The sequence below is a fragment of the Quercus lobata genome, chromosome 10 (assembly GCF_001633185.2).
Source record: "Quercus lobata isolate SW786 chromosome 10, ValleyOak3.0 Primary Assembly, whole genome shotgun sequence".
Lineage (NCBI taxonomy): Eukaryota > Viridiplantae > Streptophyta > Magnoliopsida > Fagales > Fagaceae > Quercus > Quercus lobata.
In genome coordinates, this window is record NC_044913.1 from 38476165 (window position 1) to 38496061 (window position 19897).

The 19897-nt window shown below is 35.9% G+C and overlaps 2 protein-coding genes across 2 annotated transcripts; both read right to left on the bottom strand.

Annotated features, from left to right (window-relative positions):
• Window positions 1-982: 982 nt before the first annotated feature.
• Window positions 983-1948, bottom strand: LOC115964716. The gene has a single exon (XM_031083976.1). The coding sequence runs from the start codon at window positions 1946-1948 to the stop codon at window positions 983-985; it is 966 nt and encodes a 321-aa protein (XP_030939836.1).
• Window positions 1949-2023: 75 nt separating this feature from the next.
• LOC115964717 lies at window positions 2024-2815 on the bottom strand. The gene has a single exon (XM_031083977.1). The coding sequence runs from the start codon at window positions 2813-2815 to the stop codon at window positions 2024-2026; it is 792 nt and encodes a 263-aa protein (XP_030939837.1).
• Window positions 2816-19897: the final 17082 nt, after the last annotated feature.

Below are 19897 nucleotides of genomic sequence, written 5' to 3' on the forward strand. Positions count from 1 at the left end.
TGGTATTGCTGAAATAGGCGATTTTTTTTTGGTAATTGTGGCAATGGTATTGCCGAAATAGATGAAATTTTTTTTTGGATAATTGTGGCAATGTCATTGCCGAAAATGGGGAGAGAATAATGGAATGGAATTGTGGCAATGCCATTGCCGAAATAGGTGAATTTTTTTTTTTATAAAAAAAGGTGGTTGCCGAAATCTGGGGAGGAATTAAAAAAAAAAAAAGTGTTATGCTCACAATATTTTTATAATATTTTCACAATAAATCACAGGTAATTAATTATTATTAGTTCAAATTTGAATTTATCACTATATTACTTTTTTAATCTAACAATAACAACCTCCACTTAAAATTTGTTGTTAAAATATTGTAAAAATTGTGTGTACCTATCATTTCTTTAAAAAATAAAATGTGGAATGGATTTGTGGCAATAGCATTGCCGAAATAGGAGAAAAAAAATTGTTCCCATTGCCGAAATAGAGGAGAGAGATATAAACAAAGTACGCATATTATTCTTTCAATATTTTTTTGACTGAACCAGTTTGGTTTGTCATGTTTTTTTAGAAATAGATAAGGATAGATTCAAGTACACTATTTGGTACAATGATTCTTATTCTAAAGTGCACGCTGTAAACAAAAACAAAAAAAAGTACATAGATTCTTATAGAAGAAAAAAATGACTGATGTGCACGTTGTAAATAAAAAAAACAAAGAAAGTATATAAATTCTTACAATAGAAAAGAAAAAATGATTAATGTGCACACTGTAAACCAAAAAAAGCAAAGAAAGCACATAGATTCTTACAAAATGATTGATGTGCACGCTGTAACATCATAGCATATGGAATTAGTATCATGTTCTTTCAAATAATACAAACTAACAATATGGTCCAACTCTTAAAAACATAATTAAAAAAAAAAAAAAAAAACAACAGTCCAACCAATCCACTGAAGTAGATTGAATACTTATGTTGGGTCATTTAGTTTAGTCACTAGTGGAGCCAGCCACAGTTCGAGTGGGGCATGTTCTTCTATTATGGCCTTCTTGCCTACAGAGACTGCACAATGGCCTTGGTTGATGCTCTGCCCCTTCGTCCATTTCATTTCGAAGCCGAGTTGTTCTTGGTCGACCTTTTTCATGGCGCAGCTTGACATTAGGATACAAGACCGGGAAATTAGGCTCATTCCAATGTACACTGTCTGGAACCGTGCGAAATCTAGGTGCATAACAAGCAACTTGTTCTTCCAAATGGTAGCAACAGTCGATATATCGCATTGCAGAGATGCCTTGATATTTACACACGGCAATGACATGTGAGCACGGAATCTTATAAACCTGCCATTTTTGACAACTATAAGTGTTCTGCCTCAAATTTACCTCATGACGATGATTACCCCTATATGCAGAGTTAGGGTTTATTGGTGTTCTGACTTCAAACAGACCATCTTCATGACTGAACACAGTAAATGAATGCTTTGGTGCCTTTTTTTCCAATTTATTGAATTTATTCTTTGCATAGGCCGTAATGCGTTCACCGGCAGTAACCTCTGCACATGCCTTAGTATACCGATCGACAAAGTAGGCGACACAACGATAGTATGTAAGTTCAACTAATGCAGTTATGGGCAGATTTCTAGCACTCTTTAGAACTCCGTTGAAGCTTTCAAACAAGTTTGTGGTCATTGCCCCATGACGATGTCCACCATCGCATGCTAACGTCCACTTTTCCACTGGTATTTCCCTTAAATACTTCTCAACATCTGCACTTAATTGAGTAATTCTATCCCTGGTGATTTGATACTTTCGTAACTGATTCTCCATGCCTGCCCACATTACCATAGCCATCAAGTTTTTATTCCCAATTTGTTGATTGAAATTGCTAGCCACATGGCGAAGGCAAAAACGATGATACCAACGTGTCAATTGACATATAGTTCGTATCGCTGCCATTATACCAGGATAACGATCAGATATGACACATAACCCTTCCCGATTAGTGACATTACTCTGAATACAACGCAAAAACTAATACCAGCTATCATCAGTTTCCTTCTCCACAATGGCAAAGGCAAGTGGAAAAAGTCTGTTGTCACCATCCCACGTTGATGCAATCAGTAACGTACCTTTGTACTTACCATATAGGAAAGTTCCATCTATACTAATTACTGGCCTACAATGTTGAAAACCTTCAATTGATGGACCAAAAGCCCAGAACACTCTCTCGAATATCGCACAGCCTGGCATAGTATCAGGTATTGTTCTCCAAATAACCCTGCTGCCCGGGTTTGAATCAGTCAAAGCTTTCAACCATTTTGGCAATAATTGGTAAGATTTGTCCCAATCACCAAACGTTCTACCAATTGCTTTCTCTTTTGCCTCCCACACCTTAAAATAAGAAGGCCTGTATTGGTACTTATTGTAAAGAGTTTGTTGAAGTGAAGCAATCTTTATGGTTGAATCATTTTTGACAACATCCCTCAACTCTTTTTCAATAACATGGGTGTCTAATTGCTCGTGATCTTGTGTGAGCGTGGACTCTGTACATGTGTGTGGACCATTGTATTTCCTAACCTCAAATAACCCATATGTAGCCCAGAAGCATGCTCGAAGATGCCAAGAACAATTTTTGCACCTTACAGACCAACATTCTGGATCTGACTCTCTTACACAAAATGTTTGGTTCCTCTTGATGTGATAGCGTTTAACAGCAGCTTGTAGTTCATCCTTATCGGCAAAAAGCAAGCCCACATAAAACTCTTGGGTAGGGTCCCAAATACTCTGAGTGGGCTTTTCAAATGGTGGGGTTGGATCAATCATATTATCCTACATGTTTTGTGAAAAGCTTAGTGATGAAGGTTGATGGACTGCCATAGTTGGACTGCTTTCATGATTACCTTCATTTGGAGGCTCCTGTTCATCTCCAATATCATCAAGGACCTCATCGTCATCAAGTTGGTCATCACTATCCATGGTCCGCATCCTTTCTGATAATGTATGGACCGCATTTTCAGTAGTAGCAACTATGCGATGTGTATCATTGGGATCATTAGCAGCTCTCTGAGTGACGGTTTGGTCATACTGAGTTTCAAATTCAAAACAAGTAGTCTCTTGTGTGACATGCTCAGTTGGATTATCATAGTCAGCATCACTGTTGTTCATTGGCCGAGAAAGAACATGTTGGTCCTCAGTTGTAACATGGGTATATGGAGCATGATAGTCAGCACCGCCAATGTTGATTGGGGAATGAGCCGCATCTTGAGAATAATAACCAATATGAGTGGCATATGGATCATGGAAGTGCTCGCTATGTGAATAACTAAACGATGCACTCGGTCCTTCATTGGCATATCGAATAGGGAAAACATCTCGGTGGCTTCTTATAGGCTCTACACCCACGTATAACTCTGCACCTACAAATCCATATTGGCGGTCTAACATATCGAATATTGCATTGACACCATTATCATCTGCTACCAAAACTTGCTGGTAAGTCACAGGATGTGGATGACATTGAAATGAAAATCTATACCAAATAGTCAATTTTGAATCTTCTCTGTTTATATGAAGCGTGGATGCTACTCCATCACATAGATCTTCAAATGTAACACTCCGACTTAATGGAAGCATAGAAGGAGGTGGCCCTTCGTAATAAACCCCATGTTCTCCATGTTTTATTATTCTACCGGAATAGATGAGAAAAATGAACAACTTTTCTGCCATCTACACTAAAACATAATAATAGTATTAATAAATTAATACAACACAACTATTACAATGCAATTCAAGAAGGTAATCCATTAAAAATATTCACTGATAATAATAGTATTAAACATACGTGTATATTATAGGCTAACAAACTAAGTATTTCTTTAAGGAAATATACGTCAATTTTGAAATTTAGGCAAGAATTCATGGATAAATAATTTAAAACATATCATACAAATCAGTTCATGTTGCAAAACACATAATACAGAAACAAGATTTGCATGAACAAATAATTTAACAAAAAAAAGATTTTCATGTTTAGCTATGCCCCTAAAACATATCAACATGAATATTATAAAAAGAAAAGTAACTACTTAAGAAATATAACTCACCTTCTAAGAGATAACGAACGGATAGTTATTTGCAAGTGTTGTTACTTATAGTTGTTTGTAGAATATATGGCACGCATGATTTGAAAATGGTTGGTAAAATTATGAGGGGAACAAGAGTGGAGAAGAAGATTGATGGAATTTATAGGGGAAAAAGAGTAGAAAATAAGAACTGTGGAAATTTCAGTGACATTAGTGCTGTTTAAATAGGATGCAAGTTTCATATCAGTTAAATTCAGTGACATTATAGGGTACTTTTACCATAAAAGAACATGACAAACAAAACTCCTTCGGTCAAAAAAATACTGAAAGAATCTCTGCAATGTCACAAATACTGAAAGAATCTCTGCAATGCCACTGCAATGCCATTGTACTTGAATCTATCCTTATAGGGTACTTTTTTTTTATATGCGTACTTTTTTTTATCTCTCTCTCCTCTATTTCGGCAACAAAAAAAAAAACTGAAAGAATCTCTGCAATGCCACAAATACTGAAAAGAATCTCTGCAATGTCATTGTACTTGAATCTATCCTTATAGGATACTTTTTTTCATATGCGTACTTTTTTTTTTATATCTCTCTCCTCTATTTCGGCAATGCCATTGCCACAAACCAAATGAGATAAGGAGTTGAAGTGATTGGTTGATTGAATCTTTGTTTTATTTTTTTTACTTTCTTTGTTTTTTTTTGTTCACAGCGTGCATGTAAGAATCTATGTACTTTCTTTGCTTTTTTTTTTTTTAGTTTACAGCGTGCACATCAATCAATTTTTTTTCTTCTATATTGTAAAAATCTATATACTTTCTTTGCTTTTTTGGGTTTACAGTGTACACATCAATCATTTTTTTCTTCAGTATTGTAAGAATCTATATACTTTATTGTTGTTTACAGTATGCACATCAATCATTTTTTTCTTCTATATTGTAAGAATCTATGTACTTTCTTTGCTTTTTTTTTTTTGGTTTATAGTGTGCACATCAATCATTTTTTCTTTTCTATTGTAAGAATCTATATACTTTTTTTTTTTTTTTTTTTGTTTACAACATGCACATCAGTCATTTTTTCTATTCTATAAGAATCTATGTACTTTTTGTTTTTGTTTTTGTTTACAACGTGCACTTTAGAATAAGAATCAATGTACGAGAGGCTGTGGAAGAGAGGCTGTGGAGAATGAAAATAAAAATGTACACCACAGTAGCCATCATGCAAAGGAAAAAAGATTTCCCATTTATTGAAGTTTGACACCTTTTTTATTCCACCTATTATGCGCCTACAGTTGTGGCTACACATATAGATTCTATGTCGGATTAGGAATGAACAATTATAGTAAATTGATGTATGATTAGATTAATTGGGCACTAATTTCAAATGCGAAAAAATAAGTACACATTTCTTGTTTTCACAAAGGTCTTACGGTTAGTAGTATAATGTGCTATGTATACTATCTAGGCATAATATTTTTTGCTACAATGATGCATAAATAATGATAATACTTTAATATATTTTTAATAAACAGTCATTTTACATTGATTAGTGATTGCGACGTTGGGGTACATTCAATTTTTGTTGTGTTCCACAACATGGAGGATGCCTATTTTCTCGTTGTGGGTACCTTCGTGCTTGCACAGGACTTCTCCCCATGCGCCTCGGCTGTGTTCTAATATCAACCTCTGTTTGATAATTACCATAGTTGTCATCTTCATTATCTGAAGACACCTCCATATCTTGGCTATCTTCTGCATCTTCCCCACTGTCCTCATTTGAGGCATCTTCCTCAGAGTCTGTTACGGAGGCCTCTTCCTCGGAGTTTGGAGCACATGCCCATGTATTTTGTGGCGTGCAAAAATCACCAACATGAGGGGGTGGTTGGGAAGGTTGTGGTGTGCAGAAATCATAGTTGTACTGGCTATCTTGGCCATAATTGTATTGCCCAGCATAAGATGGAGGTGGCGATGGGTGATAGGAGGGAGGTGTTGAATTAGGTTGGGGATAATGGTCATAGCTAAACAAACCCTCAAATCCTTGTCCTATGGAAGTGGATGACCCAATCTGTTGATATAAATTCATGCAATAATTAATTGGATTATACTCACTGAAGGTTGTTGGCTCATTACCAGCAAATGTTGATGGCCCAGCTTGGGTAGAGCTGTACATATTGTGTTGTGCGGAGGTGGATGGTCCGGCATCATCATTTCCGCATTGTCCACGTTGTGCAGAGGTGGATGAGTGGGTTTTAGTATAGGTTTGCGGCTGTCTTCCTTGGCGTCTTTGTCGTCGCCCGAAGGTTGTCACCCTTTCAGTAGGGACGGAGGAAATATTTGCTTCCATTGACAACTTCAGTCGGGTAAGGCCCTCTACTATTGGTGGAAGGACTTGTTGTGCTGTGAGATCATTCCTCTGTTGGTTTGCAACAGCTAAATTTAACATATTATTGACCTCAGTTTGCTGCCGCAGAAAAAGGAAAATAACATTTATTAGTGCAGTATTATTGAAAAAGCAAAATAATAATTTGTTATCAATATTAGTGCAGTATTTGGATGTGTAAATAACTTGTTATCAATATTAGTGCAGTATTATTAAAAAAGCTAAAATAATAACCTGGTACATATGGGCAGCCGCCTTTGGTGTTGTGAATAGGTGACCATTTTGCTGGTACCATGCTGCGTAGTCCACACTTGAATCAAAATGGTCATCTCCAACTAGAAGTTCAGCTCGCATGTTCCAATGATGGTAGTATTGGTCATGTTGCATTCTCCAATTAACAGTGGACTTTCCTGTCAACTTTACACAATGCACAGATTTATCCAAATTGTCTATAGGCCACCTTGGACATCTTTGCAACAACCCAAACTGTTGCATGACTCTTTCTGAGTGGTAATACTCTACAATTTGGAAGCACAACAATGGCGCTGTTGTAGTCCATATATATCTTTCTGCAAGACACCATGGATGCATATAGTTATCGTATGGTGTCCAAACAACTTACAATTTCAATTACAATAACTATGTTATAATCAATCAAGACAATAATATAACTAGTAAATTAACCATTGATGCATTGTGATATATTACCTGTTTATTATTATGTGTGTCATGATTAGAACGGTATGCACGCAAAACATGTGTTGGTGTGTGAGTAAACGTTCTCTTGGTATCCCACCTATACACAATTAATGATTGTCATACAATATTTAGGGTTTGGAAGTATCAAGGATTACAAAATTGTATAGAAATAAAAAGTAAATATTATACCTGCAACCGTATGGGTCGTCGCCATTTAAATTTATTGGATTTATTGGAATTGGGGTCAGATATGGAAGATGCTCCCACGCCCATAATTGTAATATGAAAACAGGACCTGCAATCTCCGTGCTTTTTTTAATAGCAGCAGTACACAGCTCTTTATAAAGGTAAGCAAGTGTAGCACTACCCCAGCTATATTCCCCAGCTACACCAAAGTCCTCTAACAGCTTGAGAAAGCAGCAATGCAATCTACTTTGGCTCTTATTTCCAAATAGTAAAGCCAAAACCTGAAACATGTATGCCCTAGCATGCTGTTGGGTTGTTATAGCATTGACACCCTCTGGTAGGTTTGAGAATGTATCCCTTACCCATGTTATTTTAAGGCCACCAAATTTCAATGCTGTTGCAGGTGGTGTCACCCCAAGTAAATTACGACATTCTGTACTCCAAATCAAATTTATTGACCCGCACACTGCATTGCCATCAATAGGCAATCCTGTAAGGATTGCTATATCCTGTAGAGTTATAGTCATTTCACAATTAGGTAGGTGAAATGTATGGGTACTAGATTGCCATCGCTCCACCAAAGAAGTGATAAGACTCCAATCAATATCTATATGTGGTAGGCGGGTAACACGGTATAATCTACATTGATGCAAATATGGGGTGATATGCTCGCCTAACTGCGGGAGGGGTGCAAACGATTGGGGTCGCACTCATAAGGTGGAAACCTGAATTTAAAAAAAAAAAAATACAATGTTATATTGCTAATGTTTAAATTATTTTCATGTAAATTGAATAATTGTAGATATTATTAGGACATTAATAAATTTGGATCTTGCAACGTACATTGCCTTCCATTGCGTCATTAGAGATGTGATATTGTTGTTGCTCCATTTCAAATATATCCTACAAGAAAATTGAAAGAAACTCAAATAAAGGATTTATGAAGCAAAATTTTTAATAATAATAATAATAATAGTTTTAGCAAAAATAATCATACACACAATAATTAGTTTAACTATAATTGAGATGCTTACCACAATTGTGATGCCAACTAAAAGAGTGAGAATTATAGAGTGATACTTGGAAAAAAAAAAAAAACACACAATCAGATAACCATAAAAAATAATTCATTAATCTAAAATTTGAATAACAAGAGCAACAACAACAACAACAACACCAACAATTATCATAATCATAGGCATACAAATAATATTAATTACAATTACAACAATACATAATATTTTACAATGTATTAGCTTCTAATATTTACAAAGCACATGTTTATACAATAATAATAAATTTGTTAATTTCTAGAGCTATAAGTTAATAAGCAAAGCAAAAAAACTTACATTAACCAAAAACTTACAATCCTTAGTTGTGGCACACTGAAACAAAGTAAAAGAGTAACTTTGCAACCTGAGGAATTGTGATGAGATGCAATTCTAATTTGCACTTCCCTTATCTTTTATTACCAACTGAACAATAAAAAGACAAAAAAGAATCACGTTGGAGATTTAGGCGTGGCAAAATATATTTTCTGCAAAGAATAAAAATCAGATGAGATGAGGAGCAGACAAAAAAGAATCATGTTGGAGATGAGATGAGGAGTAGACAAAAAAGAATCACGTTGGAGATTTAGGCGTGGCAAAATATATTTTCTGCAGAAAATAAAAATCAGATGAGATGAAGAGTTGAGGTGATTGGTTGATTGAATCTTTGTTTTTTTGGTTTACTTTCTTTGCTTTTTTTTGTTTATAGCGTACATGTAAGAATCTATGTACTTTCTTTGCTTTTTTTTTTTGTTTACAGCGTGCACATCAATCATTTTTTTTCTTCCGTAGTGTAAGAATATATGTACTTTCTTTGCTTTTTTGGTTTACTGTGTGCACATCAATAATTTTTTTCTTCTATATTGTAAGAATCTATGTACTTTCTTTACTTTTTTTGGTTTACAGTGTGCACATCAATCATTTTTTCTTTTCTATTGTAAGAATCTGTATACTTTCTTTGTTTTTTTTGTTTACAGCGTGCACATCAGTCATTTTTTTCTTCTATAAGAATCTATGTACTTTTTTTTTGTTTTTTTTACAGCGTGCACTTCAGAAAAAGATTCAATGTAGCAAATGTGTACTTGAATCTATCCTTATCTATTTCTAAAAGAACATGACAAACCAAACTGGTTCAGTCAAAAAAATATTGAAAGAATAATATGCGTACTTTTTTTATATCTCTCTCCTCTATTTCGGCAATGGGAACAATTTTTTTTTCTCCTATTTCGGCAATGCCATTGCCACAAATCCATTCCACATTTTATTTTTTAAAGAAATTACAGGTACACACAATTTTTACAATATTTTAACAACAAATTTTAAGTGGAGGTTGTTATTGTTAGATTAAAAAAGTAATATAGTGATAAATTCAAATTTGAACTAATAATAATTAATTACCTGTGATTTATTGTGAAAATATTATAAAAATATTGTGAGCGTAACACTTTTTTTTTTAAATTCCTCCCCAGATTTCGGCAACAACTTTTATTTTAAAAAACAAAATTTCACCTATTTCGGCAATGGCATTGCCACAATTCCATTCCATTATTCCCCTCAAATTTTCGTCAATCCCATTGCCACAATTCTTTTTTTTTTTCCTCACATTTTCGGCAATCCTATTGGCACAATTCTCTTTTTTTTTTTTTTTCCTCACATTTTCGGCAATCCCATTGCCACAATTCTTTTTTTTTTTTTTTTTTTTTTTTTCATTTTCGGCAATCCCATTGCCACAATTGCTAACTTTTTCCTGTCCCCTATTTCGGCAATGGCATTGCCACAATTAGGTTGTCACCGATTTTTTTTTTCCTCCCTATTTCGGCAATGGCATTGCTGCAATTAGTTTGCCACAAATTTTTTTTTTTCCTATTTCGGCAATGGCATTGTCACAATTACTTTGCCACAAATTTTTTTTAACTAATAATAACTAATTACATGTGATTTATTGTGAAAATGTTATAAAAATATTATGGATATTACACTTTTTTTTACTCTTCCAGAGATTTCAGAACCACTTTTTTTTTTTCTTTTCCTCACATTTTCGGCAATCCCATTGCCACAATTTTTTTTTTTTTTTTTTTCTTTCCCTCACATTTTCGGCAATCCCATTGCCACAATTTTTTTTTTTTTCTTTTCCTCACATTTTCGGCAATCCCATTGCCACAATTCTTTTTTTTTTTCTTTCCCTCACATTTTCGGCAATCCCATTGCCACAATTTTTTTTTTTTCTTCTTCTTTCCTCACATTTTCGGCAATCCCATTGCCACAATTTTTTTTTTTTCTTTCCCTCACATTTCGACAATCCCTTGCCACATTTTTTTTTTTTTTTCTTCTTTTCCTCCATTTTCGGCATCCATTGCCACAATTCTTTTTTTTTTTTTTTTTTTTTCTTCCTCACATTTTCGGCAATCCCATTGCCACAATTTTTTTTTTTTTTTTTTTCCCTCACATTTTCGGCAATCCCATTGCCACAAATTTTTTTTTTTTTTCTTTTCCTCACATTTTCGGCAATCCCATTGCCACAATTCTCTCTTTTTTTTCTTTTTTTCTTTTTTTCTCCTCACATTTTCGGCAATCCCATTGCCACAATTCTTTCTTTCTTTTTTTTTCACATTTTCGGCAATCCCATTGCCACAATTCTTTTTTTTTTTTTTTTTTTCCTCATTTTCCGGCAACCCATTGCCACAATTATCTTTTTTTTCTTTCCTATATTTTCGGGCAATCCCATTGCCACAATTATCTTTTTTTTTTTTCCTTATTTTTTTGCCACAATTTATCTTTTTTTTTCCTCTATTTTCGGCAATCCCATTGCCACAATTATTCTTCTTTTTTTTTTTCCTCATATTTTCGGGCATCCCATTGCCACAATTCTTTTTTTTTCCTTTTCTTTTCCTCACATTTTTGGCAATCACATTGCCACAATTCTTTTTTTTTTTTTTGTTTTTTCTTCCCTCACTTTTCGGCAATCCCATTGCCACAAATTTTTTTTTTCTCACATTTTCGGGCAATCCCATTGCCACAATTCTTTTTTTTTTTTTTTTTTTTTCCCTTTTTCGGCAATGCCATTGCCACAATTACCAATTTTTTTCGCCTATTTCGGTAATGGCATTACCGCAATTGCATTTTTTTTTTTTTTTTTTTCCGGAGCACTCCACACTCGGGCACACAAGAGACAGCACTCGGGCAACAGAATTGGGTAGGGGAATTTCGGTATCCACGTTGCCGAAATTCAACATTTTCTCTTTCCTCCTTTTGCACCTTCTCTCTCATACTTTTGGCTGAATTTCAGCAATGGTGATACCGAAATTCAGTCTCTCTCCTCAAAATCCCAAATAACTTTCAACAGTACCTATAACGCAAATTAAGTTCAGATTTTGCAATATTAACACAAAAGACTCAATAATTGGGTTTAATATGGGTACAAACTCATATTTTTCTTATAGCCTATGAGGGAGTCTAGACATGGGTTTTGAAACCAAAACTTCATCCAAAGATTGTTTACCCTTATCTATTCTAGTTATGCTAGCCTTATACTTTGTGATTCATGCTCAATGGAGGGATATATAGTTTGTCTAGGCTCTTTATCAAGCTTAACACTGGTGTGTGTGTGGGTGTTTTTTTTTATTTAAATTAGTTGCTTTACCAACCTTTTAATCTGATCCACTAAATTTAGATTTGAGAGAGTGTTTTATAAAAAGATTTTGTATCCTTAAAGGTGGTTGTCTTCAACTTAGATTTGGATTTTTGTTGAGTGTTTCTAACAAATTTTTGTTGGTTGTGAGGTAGTCCCGTGACTTGATTGAAAACTAGAAAACAATGAAGCGAAGAAATGGAAAATAGGGGAGGAGGGGGAGGGGCCAAAGCCAATATTATTTTCCCATAAGAATAAATAAAAATCAATTAAAGATCACATGACAATCTTATAATTAAATAGCTGCATGGCATAAACACTTAGGGTATGTTTAGTAATTGTTTTTTTTTTCTTTATTTTCTGTTTTCAAAAACAATTTTTTATTTTTGAGACTAAAAAACTTGTTTAGCAGCCCAAAATGGACAGAAAACAAAAATTATTCTCAAAACTCAATTTGTGAAGGAAACTGAAAACATACAAAAATGTTGTTTTCAGTTTCTAATTTTCAAAAGTCAATAAAAACACAGATTTAATTTAATGAATCTAACTCATTTAATGAGTTAGCATTAGATTTCAAATCTTGGTAACAACATATTTTAGTTTTTTTTTTTCTTCAAAAAATTATCTTTTTAATTTTAACTAACCAAACATGTTTTTGATTTCAAAAATACAAGAAATTTTTTTTCTAAAAAAATTCCCAAAAACAAGTTTTTGAAAATAGAATACAAAAACTGTTACCAAACATAACCTCAAATAACAACATCAATTTATAAGAACTTGTAGTAAATTAAAAATACTCGACTCACTAATCTATTAACCATGTAAGCAATATTACTAACGATAGTTGTAAGGACTAGTGTTTGAACCTCAACCCACCAAAAACAGTGGATGATCAACAAGCCCAAAACAATATATTTTGTCAGAGAATGGGTTTTACAAGAAGGTGTCTCAGCAAATGAAGTATGGGCTATAGCTAATATGATTCATGCCAATAAGACTAAAAACACAAATTGATAAAAATAACGCTCCTCGGCCAAGATCGAGGATGAGATGTTCTTATATTAACTCAAGTTTATCTGAATACAATGTGTTCTTCTCTTTTTTCTCTTTTCATAGATTACATGCCCCATTTTTGATACTAGATTCATAAGGGGCAACCCAAACTTAACCGATATAATAAATAGAAATAGGTTGGATAAATATATTTTATATTTTCTGGTTTTTATGGAATAAGAAAAGCACTTAATAATTTTAAGGATAGATAAGCTCACCACCAAAGTAAACCTAAAGGGATACAGATAACACCACCCAAAGGAATTTTAGCTAAAGATACATAACTATTTTGGCTCACTACTCTATGAGATACAGATTAACACCACTTAAGAGATACAAAAAACTGATACTCGCCACTCAAAGGAATCCACCCAAGAGATAATTTAGAAGAAATTCATCTTCTGAAAAACACAAGGTTTTTTTTTTTTTTAATTCTAAAAATACACTCTATTGATTTTTATTTGATTCAACCAAAGGCTTAAATAGAGCTTGGAACAGCCCCCCAAGTATAGGAAAACGAAAATAATAATAAATACATTCACGTAATCAAACCAAAGTTAGATATGACTCTTAGGAACTTAGAAACACAATAAATTACTTGTCTGCCTAGGAGAAATAAAACATAAAGTCTGATTCATCCTAGGAGACACTGAATAAAGACAAATTGACTTATTAAAAACTTTTTAAAATAATGGGTTGTTATTTTGATCTTCAAGGAAAGCTTTTTGGATCGGATTGTCATTAGATTGGCCTTGCTGGATCTTGGGACACTTCGATCAGAACTTGGAACACTTTGGTGTCAAGAGGAACAAAACATAATGGCTGAATGTTAGGAAACCAACATTAAATTCTCTTTGACTTCTTGGAGAAAATGACTTCAAATATTTTTTGAATTGTTGAGAAAATAATGACTTTATTTGCTGGGCTTGAAAATCAACATGGTTGGGCTTAAGAAACTAATTAGATTGGGATGTAAGCTTATTCAGATACTCCTTATGCCACCATGTTTGTAATTGTCACTTTACTCCAGTGTCAATTTTTTATGGTGGCCATTTCCTTATATAGTCTTTCATCCCTCCATCCCAGCCTTCCACCAGTTGATTTTGTAGAAAATTCCTTGGATGCTTGTCCTATCAGGACCTCCTAGAAGCTTTGTGAGTAGTTGTGAGCTCATATGACATTGTTCAAGTGTCATTTCTCCATAAATGCAGCCAGTTCATTTGGTACAGTGCATTTAATGTGGTGGTGATAGCCTTCTTTCTAGATATTTCTTCTTTTATTGTTGACTTAGCTTTGCTACCTTCCTTGAAACTTATCTTTCCAAAATGGTTACCTACCTAAAGCTCTCCCGAGGTGGCTCAGCTCCTCGGGAACCACAGCTGACTTGTCATTCTCTTCCTTTATCCTCGACCCATTGACTTAGACTTAACAATCCCTTTGACCATCCTCAGGCTTTTGTTCGTCCTTGGGCACGACCTATAACCCAATATACTTACTCGATCTTCCTGTCCTCACAATAGCCCCTCAAAACTCCATCTTTTTCTTTAATGATGAAAGTGGGGTTTTGATTTTTGTTCCAAATTTTTACACACTTAAGGAACGTTCCCATGTGGTACCGTCTTTTCACCTGCTCTGAGTATGCTCTTGACACTTCGGCATTCACAACACCCCATTTATTACTTCACACGACGCTTTGTCCCCCACATTCTACGACGCGATGGAGATCCTACGATTAGGATTTTCCATGAAATTTCGAGTGGGAATTTTCCCATTCACCTTGTCTCCCTATATAAAGGGCGTAGGGAGCCCATTTCCTCAATTTTCCAAATCTTCAATCTCTCAAAGAAGCGATCCGAGGTGCTCTTGATACACTTCCCTGTAAGTACCATCTAGCTCGTATATAGACTTTAGGATCCTCTCCTTCCTTGGCCTATAATTCTTATCTTTACTCTTTAACAATTTTCTTTTATTTCCTAGATGGGTAGATATACTAGTTTGGTAGATACTCCTGAGGGTATAGAAGCTTTTAAAAACCGATATAATATACCACCTCGGGTTACAATATAGCATTGCCTTTTAGGAGACTGGCATGCTTTTAGACTTGAGGGGGTTGTGGTAACTATGATTGCCTTTTATAGATGGGTGAATGCAAATTCCTATGGAGAGGGTAAATAGAGATTTTTTTTAATTGCTCATAGACTTTACTCGACCTAATGCTCTCTAAACTTATTTAGGATACTAGGTAGTGTTGATGCCCTTAATCGTAAGATGGGAGTGAACCTCACTCATCACAATGTTAACTGGGTGTATAACGACCAATACCTTAAAGACATTGGGTATTATCTCAAAATTAGGGTTCCCTTGGTCAGACTAATTTCGTGTCTTCCTGAATCCAACAAGGGTTTGGACCAAGATTTCTTAATCATCTTGGGTGAATGGCACGATGACTTACATTGTCCAACATGAAATGGGCAACCAGGTGGGGTATTCTAGGCTTAAGTAACCCATCCATTTTCCCTTAGGTAGTGAAAATTTTGCTTTAGTAGGCATTCTTCTCTCTAATAACTACATATCTTCATTTTTTTTTTTTTTTAAATCATGCCATGGTTCTTTACTTTTGCAGACAAGAACGTTACAGCCCCAAACTTCAACCTGGTCAATCGAGGAGATCTTAACAGAATACTTCAATTTGAGATCTTCCTTTACAAGGATGGACAACTGTGTGCTGCCCACGTCATTCTCGAGTACAAGCCAATCTCCTCCAGCTTCCAGTCTCCCAAGAACGTCATTAAAGCCAAAAATCCTCGATTGCATCTGATCGACATTGCAATACTTGGATTCATCGCTAGCCCTCCCCCTGAAGGGACTCACTGAGTTGAGTTGCTTAACCAACATACCGTCGAAGAGGAGGTGATTTCTTTAGACTCGGAACAAGAAGAAGAAACAATCCAAGTGCTTGAAGTGGTGGACTTAGAGGAAGACTTTAAAGTGTTTGATTGACTAAATCTTGCAAAATCTTCAAACATCACTCTGAGATCTTTACCCTCTACCCTAGTCAGTAGTACTCAAGAGATAACTGACGTAACAAAAGCAATAGTGCTACCATGCAAGAATACCAGGCTGCTCGAGTTGCTAGAATCACATGCTAGAGGATCCACGCTTGAGGTGGTAGTCCATCCTCGACCTCTAACTCCTATTCTTTCCCACACTTCCCTTGCTAAGCCCCTAGAAAAGAAGAGGAAGAGGGAAAAAAAAGGTAAGGAGGCATTTGCAGAGGGCGAGATCCCACCTCCTAAGGACCCGAAGCCCCAAAAAGGGGCAAAAACTGCTAAAGGGCCACAAAGAAGAAATACGACGGAGGGCTCGGGGATCGAGATAGTGCCAGATTGCCGTGCTAGGGTTCTAATATGGAATCTAATGCTCGAGCTGGATAGATCCCCTCTTCCTATGGACTCCTCCATTAGGGATTTTCAACAGGGAAAGGTAGGCTACGTAGCCAATGCCTTGGAGCAACCACTACTCCTTCCTCAAGACATGGTTAACTTGAGGACTTTGAAGAAACATGAGGTTTTCTTGACCTTGAAAAGGGACTTAGCTATGGTAAGAATTTCAACCTATTACTCACTTTGCTTTTTACTTAAAAACTCTTCTAACTGGGAATCAAACTCACTTTTTTTTTTTTTTTTTTTTTTTTTTTTGTGTGTGGCAAGCAATCAAAGCAGCTCACATAGTTGAAGAGTGGGTGGATCATGCCCACTTTAAATTGAAAGATGAGGAGGCATGCCGGGTGTTAGCAATTAAAAACCTGTCCCTTGCCAAGAAGAAGATTAAAAACCTTGTCACAAAGTTGACCGAGGCAGATAGAGAGAGGAAGAGTGTTGAGGTTGCTCTGGTTGGAGCCGAGAAACAGGTTGAGAAGGCCGAGGAGCAGCTTGCCATTGCTTGGGAGAAGATTAATTCCCAATAGAAAGAGTTGGAGAAGAAAGAGGAAGCTATAGCCCGAGCAGAGCAAGCTGGCTACAATGTTGGGGTGAAGGAGACAGAAGATGCTCTAAGGGCCCAAGTCATGGAGGTTTGTCGAAATTACTGCCTTCATGTATGGACTGAGGCATTAAATCTGAACAGGGTGGATGCTTCCTTGGAGTTAAGGAAGACTGAAAATATTTTCTATCATCTAGCTCTGCAGATAGCGGCCCAACTATCCACCGAGGAGGTTGCTGCTACTACTTCCTCAGAGCTTGCCAAAGAAGCAAAGGTTGAGTACTCCAACCCTTCTCCAACAACTAACACCTAGATGATGTTGTATTCCCTTACATCTCTTGTTATCTTTTGGGTAGTTGTTGCTGTTTTCTCTTTTTTGTTTTAAAAATCCTGATGTGCTTTCCGTATATTAATGAAGAATTTATCTGGTTAATGAAAAGTTGATCTTGTGTCCACGGCTATCTCTTATCTTGCATGGCTATCTCATGCTTCTCTCCGTCCTTTTTTTTTTTTACTAAGGCAAAAATCCTTACTCATTTGAGCAAAGTTTGACTCAACTTACATCCAGCCATTTTTTAAACTTTTAAGAAAAAATATAGGATCCATAAGACTAAAACCGATCACGACCTTCTTTCAATATATTTATATAGTCCAAGGGACTGAACTTGGTCTTTCCTAAACACATTTTTCATCCTCACCAGATTTTTCTTAACCCATCAATAAACTATGAATGCTAATTTATCCAAGGCATGTGGTTTAAGGAGCCAAACATAGCTGAGATCCTGTTCAACATTAAATTGAATAAAGAGTATTAATTTACCCTAGGCATGTGGTCTGAGGAACCAGGTATGATCGAGGTTCCGTTTAACACTTAACCAACTAAAAAGTAATAATTTACCCAAGGCATGTGATCCGAGGAACAAGGTATGGCTAAGGTTCTGTTTAACACCTAACCAAATAAAAAGTATTAATTTACTCAAGGAATGTGGTCTAAGGAACCAGGCATGGCCGATATTCTGTTTAACACTTAACCAAATAAAAAGTATTAATTTACCCAAGACATTTGGTCTAAGGAACCAGGCATGGTCGAGATTCTGTTTAACACTTAACCAAATAAAAAATATTAATTTACCCAAGGCATGTGGTCTGAGGAATTAGGCATGGAAGAGGTTCTATTTAACACTTAATCAAATCACAAAGAATTTTAACAACAGTAATTAAACCAAAAGATGGCAACGCTGCCTTTCATTAATAGTAATATCTTCAAAGATTATTTACATTTCATGAACATGGCACAACATTTTCATCCAAGTCTTCCAAAAAATAAGCTCCTATACCAGCTATCGAAGTGATGCGATATGGCCCTTCCCAATTAAGTCCCAGTTTTCCCCATGGTGGGTTCCTCGCAGTACCCACCACTTTTCTCAAAACTAAGTCTCCAAGAACCAATGGTTTGACCTTCACTCCTGTGTCATACCCCTGTTTAAGTTTCCGTTGATAATGCGCTAGCTAGACCATGGCTATTTCTCTCCTTTCATCAATTAAATCCAAACTTTCTTGGAGTAACTGATCATTTTTGTATGGGTCAAATAGACTTGTCATTAACGTCGAAAATCCCACTTCCAAAGGGATAACAGCCTTGAAACCAAAAGTAAAGGAAAATGGAGTTTCCCCAGTTGACCGACGAGGAGTAGTACAATATGTCCAGAGAACATGTGGGAGATCGTCCATCCATTTACCCTTAGCTTCATCTAACCTTTTCGTCAACCCATTAACTGTGACCTTATTAATAGCTTTGGCCTACCCATTCCTTTGTGGGTAGGCTGGGGTTGAGTTTCTATTCCCAATGCCTAGCTCATAACAGTATCTCCTGAAAGCCTTACTATCAAATTGGAGTCCGTTTTTCAAGATGAGTGTCAGGGGATCCCAAATCTGGTGACAATATTCTTCCGCACAAAATTTTTCACATCAACATCCTTGATGTTAGGCAATGGTTCAAGTTCTACCCATTTTATGAAGTAATTTATCCTAACAAGGAGCCATCTTCGGTTTCCTATTGCTCTTGGGAATGGTCCAATGATGTCTAAACCCCACTGTGCAAATGACCATGGACTAGAGGGAGGATTTAACATGCCTCCAGGTTGATGGATGTCTGGGGTAAACCTCTGGCACTAATCACACTTCTTGGCATAATCTTAAGCTGCTTTCTGCATACTCGGCCACTAGTAGCCCTAAGTGAGAGCCTAATGTGATAAGGACCTTCCTCCCGTATGACTGCCATAGATTCCTTCATGCAATTCTTCCAATAATGGTTCCACTACCTCAGGGTGTACACAAAGTAAATATGGTCCAGAGAAAGAGCGCTTATACAGTTTTTGCTCCTCGGATAGCCAAAAACAAGGAGCTTTTCTTTGTATTTTCTCAGCTTCTCCCTTGTCGTCGGGCAACACTCCATCCTTTAAAAATGAAACCAATGCAAAGGGTCCATCCAACTCGGACCAACCCTCAATTGGTGCACGCCGACCATAGTTTGTCTTCGATTAGTAGACATTAATAAATCATCGACGAGTATAACCCGAGGAATACCTTGCTTTGAGGAAGTGGCAAGAGTTGCTAGAGAGTCAGCATGAGTATTCTTGCTCCTTGGGACTTGTTGTATAGAGAAAGATTCAAAACTAGACTGCAATCACCAAGCCTTATCAAGATACCCTTGCATCCTTTGATCTTTAGCTTCCAATTCACCATTAATTTGTCCGACGACCAATCTTGAGTCTGAAAAAATATCAACAGCTTTACCTCACACTTTTTTCACCATGGGTACCCGGTCAATAAGGCTTCATACTTGG

Coding starts and splice junctions, on each gene's coding strand:
- LOC115964717 (XM_031083977.1), bottom strand. CDS start 2,815: ATGATTGATCCAACCCCACCATTTGAAAAGCCCACTCAGAGTATTTGG.
- LOC115964716 (XM_031083976.1), bottom strand. CDS start 1,948: ATGGCAGCGATACGAACTATATGTCAATTGACACGTTGGTATCATCGT.